Here is a 15,147-nt window from a genome sequence, read left to right as displayed (position 1 = left end):
CCACTGTCGATCAGCTCTTACTGTCAGGAAGTTCTTCCTAATGTTTAGGTGGAATCTTCTTTCTTGTAGTTTGGATCCATTGCTCCGTGTCCGCTTCTCTGGAGCAGCAGAAAACAATCTTTCTCCCTCCTCTATGTGACATCCTTTTATATATTTGAACATGGCTATCATATCACCCCTTAACCTCCTCTTCTCCAAGCTAAACATGCCCAGCTCCCTTAGCCGTTCCTCATAAGGCATCGTTTCCAGGCCTTTGACCATTTTGGTTGCCCTCCTCTGGACACGTTCCAGGTTGTCAGTGTCCTTCTTGAACTGTGGTGCCCAGAACTGGACACAGTACTCCAGGTGAGGTCTGACCAGAGCAGAATACAGTGGCACTATTACTTCCCTTGATCTAGATGCTATACTCCTATTGATGCAGCCCAGAATTGCATTGGCTTTTTTAGCTGCCACTGCACACTGTTGGCTCATGTCAAGTTTGTGGTCAACCAAGACTCCTAGATCCTTTTCACATGTAGTGCTCTCAAGCCAGTCACCTATCTTGTATTTGTGCCTCTCATTTTTTTTGCCCAAGTGCAATACTTTACATTTCTCCCTGTTAAAATTCATCTTGTTTGTTTTGGCCCAGTTCTCTAATCTGTCAAGGTCGTTTTGAAGTGTGATCCTGTCCTCTGGGGTGTTAGCCACCCCTCCCAGTTTGGTGTCATCTGCAAATTTGATCAGGATGCCCTTGAGTCCATCATCCAAGTCGTTGATAAAGATATCCAGTTTTATACACATTTGTGTACAAGCTACGTATAGGGGGCAGGAGAATTGCATCTGAAAATTCAGAGAGTTGGGAATTTTGAAGCCTAGTCATGTTTTGGTTCACATACTGCTTCAGGAAGAGCAAGTCAGCAAACCAAACCCAATATCTTCCCCATCTCTGCCCACAAATGTCTGTCATCTTCTTCCATGAGTTCTACAGGATGTTCCTGTTTCCATTCACTTTCTGAGGCTTCTCTGAGTTGGTCACTGACTTGGTCACAAACCCCTTGACAGATAGTCAGTGTTTTACCTTCTTGTTGGTTTTGTGAGGCATGGGGGCCGCTGCCTGCAAGGCCCTTTCCGCCTGGCCTGGGAGGCGAGGCCCAGATTCACCAGCCCTACTGAAGAAGCTCCTCATGAGGCCGGAGGAACATTGCCCAGCTATTGTTTTATTGATTTATTGATTTAATATGCTGTACACCGCTTTAAGGTTTTTTTAAAAAATATAAAGCGGTAAAGAATTTTTTTTAAAAAAAATTGCTTAGCTGGGTGTGTTTTTTTAGAATACAATATTCCTTGAGACTTGAAAAGGAGGCACATTTTTAATAAATAAAATGCCCACAGGGGACGGGAGGCTTTTTCTCCAACTCTTTCACTCTTTTTCATAGCTATTCTAATTGAAGATTAAGATTAAGGCAGGATATAAATATGTCAAATAAATAATTCAGCCATTTGTGATTAGCTTAATGATGTTAGAAATTACTTCCTACAACACAAGGAACAAACTGCAGACACCGAGAGCCATTTCCAATGTAAATATTAAATTTAAATATTAGGCTTCCTCTGAGAATTCTGTACATGTACTTGGATTGTGAGGATTCAAAGCACTGAAAGCATTCAGAGGTAGGATAGCCTCACCAAATGTAGCACTCAGCTATCAACCACGGTGCCGTTTGTTCAATGGTTTTTCATGTTCATCTCGGGTTCCCTCCCGTCTGGGCTGCAGCCACTACCAGAGAGTAAAGCCCGCTGGCAGCACTGCAGGGCTGTTGTGTTGCAGGACAAAGGAAGGGGTGGGAGAGGCTCCTTTCAGCATATCCCCTTCAACCAGCCGAAGGGTCTCTGCCAGAGGCCAATGGAGGGTGTGGTCACAGGGAAAAGTAGGTGGATCAGTGCATGTAACGCGGAGCTCTGTGCAGCGACACACCTTTTGTCCACACAAAAGCTGGAGGGTTTTGTGAAGACCCCACTCACACCTCTCTCCTTCCAGACAAGCAAGTTCAAGGACACATCCCAGTGAGTCAAAGGTTCTGGAGGTGGATGCACCGCACAGCTGGGGAGGAGGCATGTGCCCTGCACAGTGGGCACCCCTAAGCAAGAGTCCTGGAGGCTGGATAGACAGGCTGCGAAGGCTGAGGCTCCCCACTCCTGGGGCAGGCATGCCATTCTCAGATTGGACGTGGGGCAGCCATCAGGAGTGTGGCGGAATTTGGAGAGATTGGAGAGATAGTAGCCAGAATTGACAGGACAGTCTTAGCCTCAGCCATCTCACTTCTAGCATCAGAAATAAATGGGTTTTCAGACAGTGTGTGTGAGAGAAATTTTCAGTTGCTGGATAAAAGGAGGTATTGCCAAATCTTTTTTAAAAGTTTATCTCAAAGTAAAATTCTATTATATGACCAAGTGATACAAAAGGGGTAGTGTTCATTACTTGCATATCTCAAGGTATTTTGACGGACACCAACTTGGACAACCGTAGAATCATAGAATAACAGAACTGTAGAGTTGGAAGGGACCCCCAAGGGCCATCTAGTCCAACCCCCTGCAATGCAGGAATCACAGCTAAAGAATCCCTGACAGGTGGCCATCCAACCTTTGCCTAGAAACCTCCGAGAAAGGAGAGTCCACCACCTTCCAAGGGAGTCTGTCGAACAACCCCTACCATCAGAAAGTTCATCCTCGTGTTTAGTTGGAATTTCTTTCCTTGTAATGTGAATCCATTGGTTCAGGTTGTTTATAAAGACTCTGAACAACAGGCCCAGAGCAGGACTTGCTACTTTTTTCCAGGATAATGAGGAACCGCTACTAGTGAGTACTCTTTGGGTTCGGTCAGTCAACCAGGAACAAATCCACCCAACAGCTGCCTCATCCACCCTGCATTTTGCTAGCTTCTCCACAAGAATATCATGGGGGACTTTGTCAAAAGCCTTCAGGAAATCGAGATACAAGGTGCTGGACTAGATGAGGCGCTTTTGGCCTGATCCTGCTGCCGGGCTGTTCTGATGCTCAGCAGCTACATTCAAAGTCTTACAAGAGGAACAGATATCAACGGGCTGCTGAGATCTTTCAAAAAGGTTGTCAGAAGGGGGGTGTAGTATTTATGTAAAAAGTATAGAAAATATTAATAGCTACAATGAATATGTGAAACAAAGCTGGGAAAGGGAAGGTATGAACAAAACGACAGAAAAAGATTGGCTTATAATAACACACAAAACACAAAATAACTGGCTGTTGTCGCCTTCAGGAGAATTGTTATTTTTTTGTACCTGAAGTGTCCAATTCAAAAGAGGAAGGGGAACATTTGCTGGGGGCATGCATCACTTATGAGTATCCCCAAATAATGAGTTATATCGGGGTGATATACTGAGTCGGATTGCACTGCTGCTGTTGAGGATGATCAGGACTTCCTGATGCCCAACCTTCTGAGTCTCTCTGTTGCCTCAGTTTCCCTTTAAAGTTGTTTGTTTCCCCTTTTCTTTCTTGAGAAACCAAACCAAACTGACAGTTTTCTGGGAAGGTAGGAATAATTCTGCAGAAATCTTTCAGGAAAAACTGGAGTTTGTACAATTCTGAAACAGTTATACCCAGGTGGTGGAAGATTTCAAGCCTTTCAGGACTCTTCCCAGCCCAAACTCTTTTCTGTGCTCCTTGAGCAGTTTTTGTCTGCCTTGAATGTGTCCTTGAATAATGTTTGATTGTTTATAAGAGATTGTTTAAACCACCAACTTGTTTGAAAAAAATATATTATGGGGGTGTGCAGTGCATTTTTCTGGGATTGCTCGAGGGTATGTAGTACCAGGACCTCTCCTGCCCCCAAATGTTTAAAGTGTGACACTTACGGTAACGACTTAATGGAGAGTGCCGGCACCTTTTTTCCTAAAAGAACAAAAGCACTGAGTAAAATCATTTACATATCATAGAATCATAAAACGCAGAACACATGACCAGCACTTAATCAAATTAATTCTCTAAAAAACACTTGGCAAAACCAGGATTTTGTGCCCACTTTCCACAGGAACATTGTGGAAATGGCTAGCAGTGCTTGGTTCATGTAGAAACTAAATTTATATGTCTCTTGGATGGAGGTGCAGGGAATGTCTTGCTGTGCTTAAAAACCTCTGGTTTTTGCATGCTTCCAATATCACCTACTGCATGAGATACATCTGATGCCCGCCCACTGCTTGCCATTGGCCCCACCCACTTTTTCCCTCCAGCCCTGCACATCACCAACACGTGGCTCCTCGGAGGAGCTAAAACCCTTGGGCTGACAAGGGCTCCACTCCACCCCTGGTCTGTGGACCTTTTGAAAATCTAATATGAAAGGTTAAATTGGGACACTATCCATAGGAATCAATTACTGTATTTGCATTCCTGTTTGCTTTTCTTGAAATCATAGGGTTGGATTCAGACTTACATAACTCAGAGTAGACCTACTGAAATCAGTAGGCCTTAAGTTACCGGATTAAGTCTGGATCACTCCATAGTGAATTTGTAAATGTGATATGAAGCCATTCAATAAAAACTTTTCTTTTTTAGTTTTAAAAATAAATTATGGATGTTGAAGTCTGTTGTCCCATGTAATGCTTTGCTCAGTGGCTGTTGTTTCACCTTTTGTCCCAGGATAAACAAGGATCAAGAAACAAGCCAGCAGCTGTCTCCCTTAGGTGCAGAACAAAGGGGATATGGAAGGAGTGCAGGGGGTGCTGATTTTGGCAAAGCTAATCAAAGCCCTTCCTTCGGTACCCAAAGATCAGATTATGGGAAACCCATTTCAAATGAGGAGTTTTTCACTCTCCAAAAGTTAGGAGCTGTGTCTCCATCCATTACAAGAAGGATGTCCTCTCCAGCAGTGGCAGAAGAGATGTTATCAAGTCCTTTGTCCCCTTCTGTGCTCAAAAGGGTGTCCCCTTCAGCAGAAGACAAGTTGTCACGCTCCTCCTCTGCACTTTCTGAATATGTTGAAGAGCTGCGAAGAAAAAGACTGAAGGACAAAGAGCCCGGGAACTTAGTGTTAGATGATGCCTCCTCTTTGCCTATTTACCAAACAACAGGAGCCTCATCCCTTAGAAGATGCAAGACTTTGAAGGATGATGAAGATCTCCCAGTAACTCTGGAGGGAATTGGTGAAAGTTCTCGAGCTGGCCTGGTCCGCTCCTCTAGTTTGAGGAGCATATCATCTGAGAGCATGGCACGGCCAAACCTCTCCCCAGCTCTGAAAAGGGTCTCCAAGTTTGGGTCCTATGACTCTCTCATTCAGAAAATAGATGACACCTACTCAAAGCTCAGCTCCCCAGCCCTGAGTGGAGAAATGTTCAGCACTTTGCGACTTAAACCATGGAGAAGTTGCCTGGAGGCATCCCTGGAAGAAACGACAGACACAGATCTAGGAAAAGAACCTCTGGTCTTTCAGAACAGAAGATTTGGTGATGTTCCAAGTGAGGGAAAGGAAACTGATCCACTCTCTTGGAAAATACCAACTCTGAGCTATGAGAGGAAAACGAATGATGACTCAGATGACTTCCTTCCAGCCATCCGGAAAGGCCAGTCAACCAGCAGCCTGGCCAGAGGTCCCAAAGAGAGGAGAGAAGGCCAGAGGCCCATGAGTGTCCGTTTTGAAGACCAAGTCTCGCCCAACCTCTCTGAGATAAAGGCCACTTCATCACCAAGTCCAAAACCCGAAGAGGACCCTGGAAACCTCTCTGACTCGTCTTCGTCTTCTGGCTCAGTTGTATCTTTCAAAAGTGCTGACAGCATCAAGAGTCGGCCAAGGATCCCGAGGCTGGAAGGGGAAGGATGCGTTGGGAAAAGAAGCCCGGAGGGCGCGAGAGATGACTGGCGGTCTGAAGCCGAGGGGAAGGAAGATGATGTAAACAGTATCATGATGAAATACCTAGGAAAAGACTAAGGTAAAGTGCTGGCATCTTTCATTTCATTTTTTTCATTTCACTTTTAATTTCTTTCTATATTACTATACACAAGGCAGTTTAGAGCAATATATAAGGAACACACCTTATAATAATCTGATCCAATACAAAAAGTCACAGTAAAACATAACTTTAAAATAGAATGACTTATATCAAATAAAGTAATATTCAACAATCTGTTAGAATAGTACACAATAAAATTAACTCTCAAACCACCAGCAAATAATAATTAAACAGAAATTCACTCTTAACCATTACAATAAATGATTACTAAACTATGATAAATAAAAATGACTGCAAGTCACAATGCATAAAATACCACAATGCATAAAATAGCACAAATTGAGCAACAAAGACCCACAAAACTATTTCCCCCTTTCCCCTTCCCAGCTGCTTCTGCTGTTCTTACAGTCCTGCCCTAGGAGAGGCTACTTGCTCAGCTGGGCTTGGTTGAGGTTGGGGAGGCAAGGCTCTTTCTCCCTTCTTTGCACTTCCTCACCGGGGAAGCAGACTTCTACTGGATTACTTTAGAGTCTTTCTATAGGTTTTCTTTTTGTAGACTTTTCCAAACAACTTCCAGCCAGGAGCCCTCTGGACAGCAGGTTTGCATTCCTCTGTCCTTTTAGTAAAGGAGAGATGAGTGGATTCTGGACACCAGTTTTCCTTCTAATAAGTGTTGACTTGTGCCAATACCAATATTGGTGCAACTATTGTGTGCTGCTCTGGTTCACCAGAAGCGGCTTAGTCCTGCTGGCCACATGACCCAGAAGCTGTACGCCGGCTCCCTTGGCCAATAAAGCGAGATGAGCGCCGCAACCCCAGAGTCGGTCACGACTGGACTTAATGGTCAGGGGTCCCTTTACCTTTACCTTTTACCAAATATCTCCAGGTCCTTCATACTTAGGCAGGGGTTCATGTGCCCAATTGCATTCTTTACAGAGTGGTTTTCTTGGCCTGCACCATCTGTGCAGCAAGGGGGCAACGGCTGCATCCACACGATGCCATTATTCAAAGCACCTTCTTCCTTTCAAAGAATTATGGGCACTGTAATTTACCCCTCACATAGCTGCAATTCCCACAACCACACAACAAACTACAGTGCCTGGGATTCTTTGATAGAAAGAATGTGTTTTGAATGAGTGTGTACCGAGCCATAGTCTCAGTAGTTTCTCCACAGCCAGAGCATTTTCTAAGAAGTGTTGCAAGATCTTCTGGTTTGGCCTGAATTTTTTAATGTTAATGAAGCTGAACGTTTGAAGATTAAGACAGGGAAAAGAAAGTACTTATTCACACGGTATATACTAGGAAACTCCCTCCCATAGGAGGCCGTGATGTCTCCCAACCTAGACGGCTTTAAAAGAGGATTGGACAAATGGATGGAGGAGGAGAAGACTATTGAAGGTCACAAAGGAGTCTATGCTCTTCCTCCACAGTTGAAGGCAGCGATGTTTCTGACTGCCGGTTGCTGGGGCCCCCAGGGTGGGAAAGGGCTCTTTTGCCTGTGAGAAGAGGATGTTGGGCCACATGGGCCCCCACTGGCCTGATCCAGCGGGCTCTACTTATGTTCTTATACTTTTTGTGTGGATGCAGTTCCATGGGAAGTTTTGGCTTAGTTTCAAAATTTGCATTTTTATAGCTCTTCCCTGCAGGCCCATATAAGTCAATGTGCACATAAAGAGAAGTACAGTACTCTTCTGTACACACAAAGCTTTATATGGGAAAGCAAGCTCTAGAGGTGTCGCACATTGGAGTTGGTTTGTTTTTTTGCTCAAAGTGTCCACCAGCTCCAAATGTTTCCATTTCTTGGTCATGTCTGCCATGAGGATTTATTTCTCTAACTTCGGTTGGAGCTCCATTTCCCAGATGGATGGACACCCCACTGCTGCAGTTAAGTGCTTAAAACACATTAGAAAACATTTTGCGAGGAGGCTTCCTTTGGAGGACATTTTCACAGGTCCTGCTGTGATCAAAACTGCTGAAGCAACACCAGGCAGCTTGGATGTGTTAATAAAACATTTCTTTATAGGAAACACCGTCTACATAACTGAAAGAGCCATGTTTGTGTGTGTGTGACTTTTGTTTGAAGTCAGTTGCAGGGAACTGGGGTTTTAGTGGGGAGGAGATGGAAACTTACTCTCATCCCTGGAATCTGTTGCCCCAAAAGTGTAAAGATGGAAAGGGCAGCCCAAAGCAGTTGTGGAGGGATTTTTAAAAAAATGCAAAACAAAATATACAAGTGAAGTTGGAATGTACATTTTACAATGTCCCCCACCCCCTAACTACGGTGCTTCTGATCCTTGTTACAGAAGCTCTGAAGAATCTACAAATATTGGGGGGGGGGGGGGCAGAACAGCAGGTCTTATGAGTGAGATAGCACAATACAGCACACAAAGCTGGCTTTAGGCAGTCATTCAAACCCACCAGCTACTGTAAGCTCCCTCCATTCTAGTCTGGACGATGCAGCCCCTGTGTCCTTTGCATTCACCCTGGATGAAATGTGAAAAGCAAGGCAACTGGAGTGGGTATCTTTAAAATAGTTTCAGCCACCCGCCTCCATAGCACTCCTTGTGACATCCCTTCATATACTTAAGGCCATCTGCCTTTGGCTCGCACAGCTCTTTCATGGGACTTGGTTTCCAGACTCTCCACCTTCCTGGCATCCCACCTCTTGATACATCTGGGTTGGTCACTGTTCTTCTTGAAATGTGATGCCCAAAACTTGACAGGACAGGACTATGACTGCTAGTGATCTGGCCACTATGTCAAAATCATTGCTGGCTGGGGCTGATGTCAAAAACATCTGGAGGGCACCTGATTGGTGAAGCTGGCATCCACTTTGCTGAGATGAGATGATTTGTTCCATCTGCCATGCTTTAATATTCCTAATATCAATTGTAGTTTCCTCTCCTTAGCTTGCTGGCAGATGAGCTCATTAAGAGCCAGTTAAGAAATTAAATCTGAGCAGCTCAGATTTTCGCAAATGTTTTCATTTAAATGCAAGTTGTGTGATGTTTACAGGGGACCTGAGATGGCTTTGAACATTTGGCTTTTCTTGTGGAAGCGCACATCTTGGTAAGTTCACCTATGATGATGATTGCAACATTAGGGCTGAATCCCAATGAAGGTGGGAGATCAGATTTTCAAAATGAGATGGACAGAAACAGGGAGGAAACTGAGTCTTTAAATTAGAAAGAGGTGCCGGCAAATGTGAATAAATTTCAATTCAGTATTTCTGGTATCTACATTCCCCCCTCCCTCCCCCTCTCCTTCCCCTCTCCAGGAGCCAAGCTTTTGTCTGAATCATCACCATCCAGGCATCCTTGTCGGTTCCAGGCTCTGGCTTCCCCACCTGCTTTGGAGGCACCTGAGTTTCCTAACCCAACAAGGCACAACAACACATGTGTATGTAAGAGAAGCGGGCTGTGCTCTCTCTTTGATTTATACAAAATAAAACATTTTGCTTCTTGCATCTGAGTTTTTCCTCCTCCCTCTTTCCTGTCTGTTCTCAAGATGGCTTCAGGGAACCCTTCATGCTCTGAAAAATCCTATTGGGATTAGGAAGAGCCAACCATGGACATGACGTAATAGAAGCCTAGGCAACTGCATTATACTGAGTCGGGCCACTGGTCCATCTAGCTCAGTATTGCCCACACTGACTGTCAGCAGCTATGCAAGGGTTCTTGCCCAGCTCTTCCTGGAAATGCTGGAGATTGAACCTGGGAGCTTCTGCAGGTAAAGCAGATGTTCTGCCAGTGAGCGACAGACCTGCATCACCAGCCAGTGCCCGCTACTGGAGCGGGTGGCGCTGTGGTCTAAACCACTGAGCTTCTGGGGCTTGCTGATCAGAAAGTCAGCAGTGCAAGTCCGTGCAACGGGGTGAGCTCCCGTTGCTCTGTCCCAGATCCTGCCAACCTAGCAGTTTGAAAACATGCCAGTGCAAGTAGATAAATAGGTTTCCATGCTCTCTGGCACTCGTCAAGGTGTCTCATTGTGCCAGAAGCACTTTAGTCATGCTGGCCACATGACCCAGAAAGCTGTTTGTGGACAAATGCCGGCTCCCTTGGGCTGAAGCGAGATGAGTTTGACTGGGCCTAACTGTCCAGAGGTCCTTTACCTTCTTTACCGACTGTCAGGGGCCCCAGAGAAATGCTCTTCCTATTCAGCGGGGCTTAGATCTACCTTACAGAGGAATCTTTCTGGTGGGAGTGGGGCAGGTCGGGATGGGGGTTGGGAGCTGGTTGGTTTCTCATAACAGAATGAAGAATGCCTGTACCTTTTGCCCGATATTTCAGGTCTTGCAACTGCTAGAAACCTACGTGTTTTTTAAAAATGAAAGCTCGTAATCGGAGGGTTATGGTTGATGGATGCTCATGATAGAAATATGGCAGTTAAGGGTGGGAGGGATGAAGTTGGTGGTGGCAGGGGTGGGGTGGGGTGGGGGGGACAAGTGGCCAGAGAATGAAGGACTGGAGGAGTTCAAATACAGGAAGAAGATGGCAGAAGGGCTGCAGCTCACCTGCTTTACCTGCAGATGGGCACAGGTGAGATCCTTGGGCTGTCATCTTCAGGCATGGCTGGGAGAGGCCCCCTGCCTGAAACCTTTGGAGAGCTGCTGCCAGTCAGTGTTGATAATACTGAGTTAGATGGTTTTATTCAGTATAATGCTGCTTCCTCATTGGACCATCCTGATTTGTAGTCCTGCTGAAATGTTGCAACCTATGTGTGTGTTTCATTGCTTACTGTGGCATTATGACACACACACACACACACACACACACAAGTGTGTTTGTCAGTAGATCAATCCATCACCCTGACTCGCTGGAGAATTCTGCTTCCCTTTCTTTTGCTTTTTCTCTCTGCAGAAGAACAATTGCCTGCTGATCCCATACACATCAGGCCAGAATATTGCTCCAGTTGGATTGAATAAGAAAATACATTGCAGCAGAGAGAGGCTTCCAGAAGCTCAGCTTGGCAGAACTGACGGGGGTGGGGTGGGGGGTGGGATGGACAGATCCATCTTGCAGTGAAGGGTTTGCTGATGGCAGGGCTGCAGCAATTCTGCTGGCATTAGAGCAGCAGCAAAAGCATACCTGGGATTTCTCAAGAAGCTCACTAAATCCAGAGCACTGAGAAAAGCAGGGCATCTGTTCAGGCCCACCTTTGCTGCTGTTCCGATTCCAGGGACCAGTGGAGAGGCATCCTTTAGTTGAGCTTATGGGGCTGTTTTCAGGACTGAGGTTGTGGATGCCCTAAAGCTTTTCCCCTGGAAGCAAGACACCAGCAGCTGGAGCAAAAGCAAGAATCAGGCCAGGCCACAAACAGTGACAGCAGCAGTCCCTGTGACACTTGTTTTCAGAAGGACGTATGGGCATTATGCAGATTAGGACTTTGCTGTACATCACTTGAGCAATTGGCTGAATAGTCTATTCATGGACAAGGACACAGAATGCATCATCTGATAATATGATGATGGTATTCTTAAACCTACAGCCTGAGTGAAACATATTTTTTGAATAAGCGGGAGATACTATTATTCTTATTATTTACATAGGCAGTGTATACAGGCCTACTCACAAGAAACTTACAGAATTAACCGTTCCATTACAAACTGAATGATCCCTGCTTTTGCACTTCTAAAACAATCATATACACTGAGACTCAGAAGAAGGTCTCTTTGTGTTCAGTGGGTTCTGCTCCCAGGAAAATGGATATAGGATTGCAGCCTAAGAAGATGTGTCAAGAGCTATGTGGAAAATGTGCCCCAGGGTGGGGTGCAGGGAGGAAGCAGGGGCCATTATGCCATCTCCTGAGGCAACTCTTTTCCCAACATGTATATGCTAAACCATCATCTTCACCTATTGAAACATGAACAACAATTTTGAAATAATAATATTATGAGTCTGCGTCTCAAATCTATGGATTGTGACTTGCCCATATAATCTAAAAAGAAATGTCCTTGATGCCTTGAGCACTTCCTTGATGCCAACTTGTGTGTTCTTCCCTGGCTTAGTTCCTAAGCAGAGGACAGGGCATCTGTTGTAGGATTTCCTGTCTGTGGGCATGTGCCTTGCTGCACCTCTAACGCCCTCAGGCCAATGACATTGACACCGTTAATATGGCTGTGAGCCAAACAAACTTCCTTTCCCTTGGCATTTGCTGTCTAGTAACCTCAAATGCTTTCACATCCATCTCCCCCTGTATATCTTTGCCAAATCAGTTGTCATTTGGGAGCAACAGGTTGGTTCCTGGTGTGCTCTGTGCTGTGCAAAGTTCTCTCAAAATATGAGCTGGTGCCAATGGCCAGGAATTTATTTTATTTTTATTTTTTTGCATGAGCACCCATCGTGAGAGCCCCTAGTGGTAGACCTTGTTAAGTTGATTGATCCATGGCCCTGAGCTGGGAAAGCCAATATAATCTGATTAAACTTTAAATAGTCTCTGCTCATATCTCTGGCAACACAGAGGATGTTACATAAAACATCAAAGGACCTGATCAAAGCTCTGGGTGAGAGGGATAAATCAAGGCTGAGAGGGATGGCAATTGCCTGATGGGTAAACAGAGGCCAAGATATAAAAACAAAATAGGGTGAGGATGTTTAGTCAATGAGAATTGGTGAGAAGAACCAATTGCATTTTTTAATTTATTATAAAATGCTCCAGATTTATTGGTCAGCACATGTATTTTTTTAAAAGCAACCCATCATTGTAAGTACTTCAAATAAAAGAGACAGTCAGCAGCTCAAAAGAGGCATCTCACCTTCCCTGTCACATCGATGGAACAGTGTCTTGTAAGATAACAGTCTCCAGGGATGCAGAAGCACCATTTCTTTAAAACTTCTGCATATTTAAGGATGTGTGTTTTGACGACAAAATCAGATGTCATTCCTGATTTTATATTATATTCATTTACATACATCATTACCACTAACAGTGTAGTTAGGTTTTTTTTAAAAATACCCCCAAGATAAGAGTATTGTATTTAAATATTCAGGGGGCTCCACAGGCTTGCAGAAATAAATAAGAAGAAAACATATTTTCTAAAATTTTCTGAAAACAGCCCAGAAAATATCTACAAGCTTTCAGGACCTACAGAATGTTTGTGGCAGCTGGTGACTGTTCTGGCTGGCACTGAAAAGTGCTTGAGTCCAAAAAGTATGTCGGGCACCCAGTTGGCAAAGGCTAGGCTAAAGGAACTGCATGCTGTGTGAACCAGGTGGCTTTGTCCACACTGGGGATTAATGTGGTTTGGAAGCTGTGTGTGCCTCACTTTCCCCCTCCTGGCATCTACACTGACCTTCCATTCTGCTTCCATCAGTCCAAACAAAAGTATGCCAGCTGCCTTTTTAGATTGGTTTTTGCAAGAAGTGACATTTGGTGTTTTTATTTTTAATGCAGCTCTTCTGTATGGAGCTGGTCTTGCACATTGAGGATGTCACTCAAACTCAACCAATTAGGGATTTGACAGGAGGTGGCATTCTTAGATTTCTCCCCTTGTAGAAGGTGGGAACTGAGAAGGGCAGGGAAGGAAGATATGGCCTCTCATGTTTGCTTGTTTAAAAAATTGTCTGGAGAGACACTGCCAGTCACTGTTAACAGTAGAGAGTTAGTTGGACCAATGGACTGACTTGGCATCAGCCAGCATCCTGTGTTGTCGATGGACCAGACACTGGAGGAGGTCAGGCAGGCAAGAGGCTGCCCGCAGCTGCCACAAGAGCTAATGGGGAGCATCTGGGAAGGGGGGAGTTAGGACTGAGAATGATGCATGAAGTAAAGTTAAATAGATGGGTAGCTTAAGGTTACCAGATGTCCCTGTTTCCCGGGGACAGTCGCCGGATTTACAAATCAGTCCCCTGACAAAATCCATCTATTTAGTGGGAAGTTCGAAAGTGTCCCCAGATTCATTTAAAAAATCTGGTAACCTTAGGGTAGCTCTTATAACCATCTGAGGCCTAGAACTTCATCTGTCTTCCCTTTCTGCCTGTAAAAGTGAGTTCATGCATTTGCCCTAACATCATCTGCTTGTGAAGAGCAAAACAAATAATTTATTCTGCTCCTCTGTAATCTCCGTTTCTTCCTTTAGCACATCTCTGACTCCCCTCCATCCAAAGGTCTCCCCAGCTGGTTTCCTGCTTCTAATGTATTTATTTTTTAACTGTTGGTCTTAAAGTTTTTAGCAATGTGCTCCTCAGTTTTGTGGTTCTGCATCCCTTCTTCTTTATCTGCTTTTCTTCCCCTAAAGTGTGCATGCATTTTTGTTTCTCATTTTGGCAAGACTTCCATTTTGCCTCCAGTCGCTTCCTTGCCTCTGCCCATTAACCACACTGCCCTCCTCTTGGCCCTGGGCTTCCCTCCCAGACCTGCAGTATGCATTCTAGCTGACCTCCTATGATTGTAGTTTAGAATAACTTTAGAATAACTTCAAAGCCTTTTGGAGAGGTTGGACCCTCTTGACTTTCAGCTTCCCTTTTATTAGTCCCCTCATTTTCTTTTTAAAAGTCTCTTCTTTTGACATCAAATGTGACAGTGCTGGACCTTCTTAGCAATTGTCCAGGGTCAACAGTGCATTGCATAGCAGCATATGGGGATTTAAATCCACCTCTTCTGTAGTGTAAATTCAGCACTCTTAACTGCTACAATCCACTGCTCCAAACTTTTTTCAAAGAGGACCAGATTTGATGAAGTGAACATGCGTGAGGGCCGACCAAAGTTGTTGAGCTTTTTTTAGAATTTTACCCCAGGACATTTACTGCCACGGGGGCCGAATTAGGCCCCCAAAACATACTTTGAACATGCCTGCCTTATGGGGTACCCAAGAGCCCGTATGAAGTCCTCTATCGGTAGGAGAAAATGACAGAGGCCAACCAGAGAATATTGAGAAGCAAAGCAGCTAGTAAGCCTGATCTTTATTAAACTGTTGCAACAGGGGGCTCACACACACACCCCACACAGAGGAACCCAGAACATTGGTGCGCAAGCCCTTATATAGACTTTTGAAATTGCCAGCCCCCCCCCAATACATCATACATACTTCACAGAAGAGGCGGTCTACAGCAGAAAACCTGTCTGCCTGGTACCTGATAATGGTCACTGATTGCATTACTTGGGCAGTCTGGCCATTCTTTTGTGATGGTAAATACTCAGTTCCTGAATCCAGCTCACCCTATTCATACACAAATAGGCCCTTAAGACAGGATTT

The 15,147-nt window shown here is 44.7% G+C and overlaps 2 protein-coding genes across 3 annotated transcripts in view; one reads left to right on the top strand and one right to left on the bottom strand.

Annotated features, from left to right (window-relative positions):
• The window catches only part of MYO18B (myosin XVIIIB), a 266,462-nt gene extending 257,042 nt beyond the window's left edge, over positions 1 to 9,420 (top strand). Inside the window, exons 44-45 of the mRNA XM_083589603.1 lie at positions 4,648 to 5,933; positions 9,232 to 9,420. Coding sequence (XP_083445729.1) covers positions 4,648 to 5,932 — 1,285 coding nt within the window. The 3' untranslated portion in view covers position 5,933; positions 9,232 to 9,420. The remainder of the gene's footprint in view (positions 1 to 4,647; positions 5,934 to 9,231) is intronic.
• The window catches only part of TFIP11 (tuftelin interacting protein 11), a gene marked incomplete at its 5' end in the record, with an annotated part of 601,324 nt that overhangs the window by 297,088 nt on the left and 289,089 nt on the right, over positions 1 to 15,147 (bottom strand). The window lies entirely within an intron of this gene.

Source organism: Podarcis filfolensis, assembly GCF_964270895.1.
Source record: "Podarcis filfolensis genome assembly, chromosome: 16".
Lineage (NCBI taxonomy): Eukaryota > Metazoa > Chordata > Lepidosauria > Squamata > Lacertidae > Podarcis > Podarcis filfolensis.
This window is presented reverse-complemented; position numbering and strand designations above follow the sequence as displayed.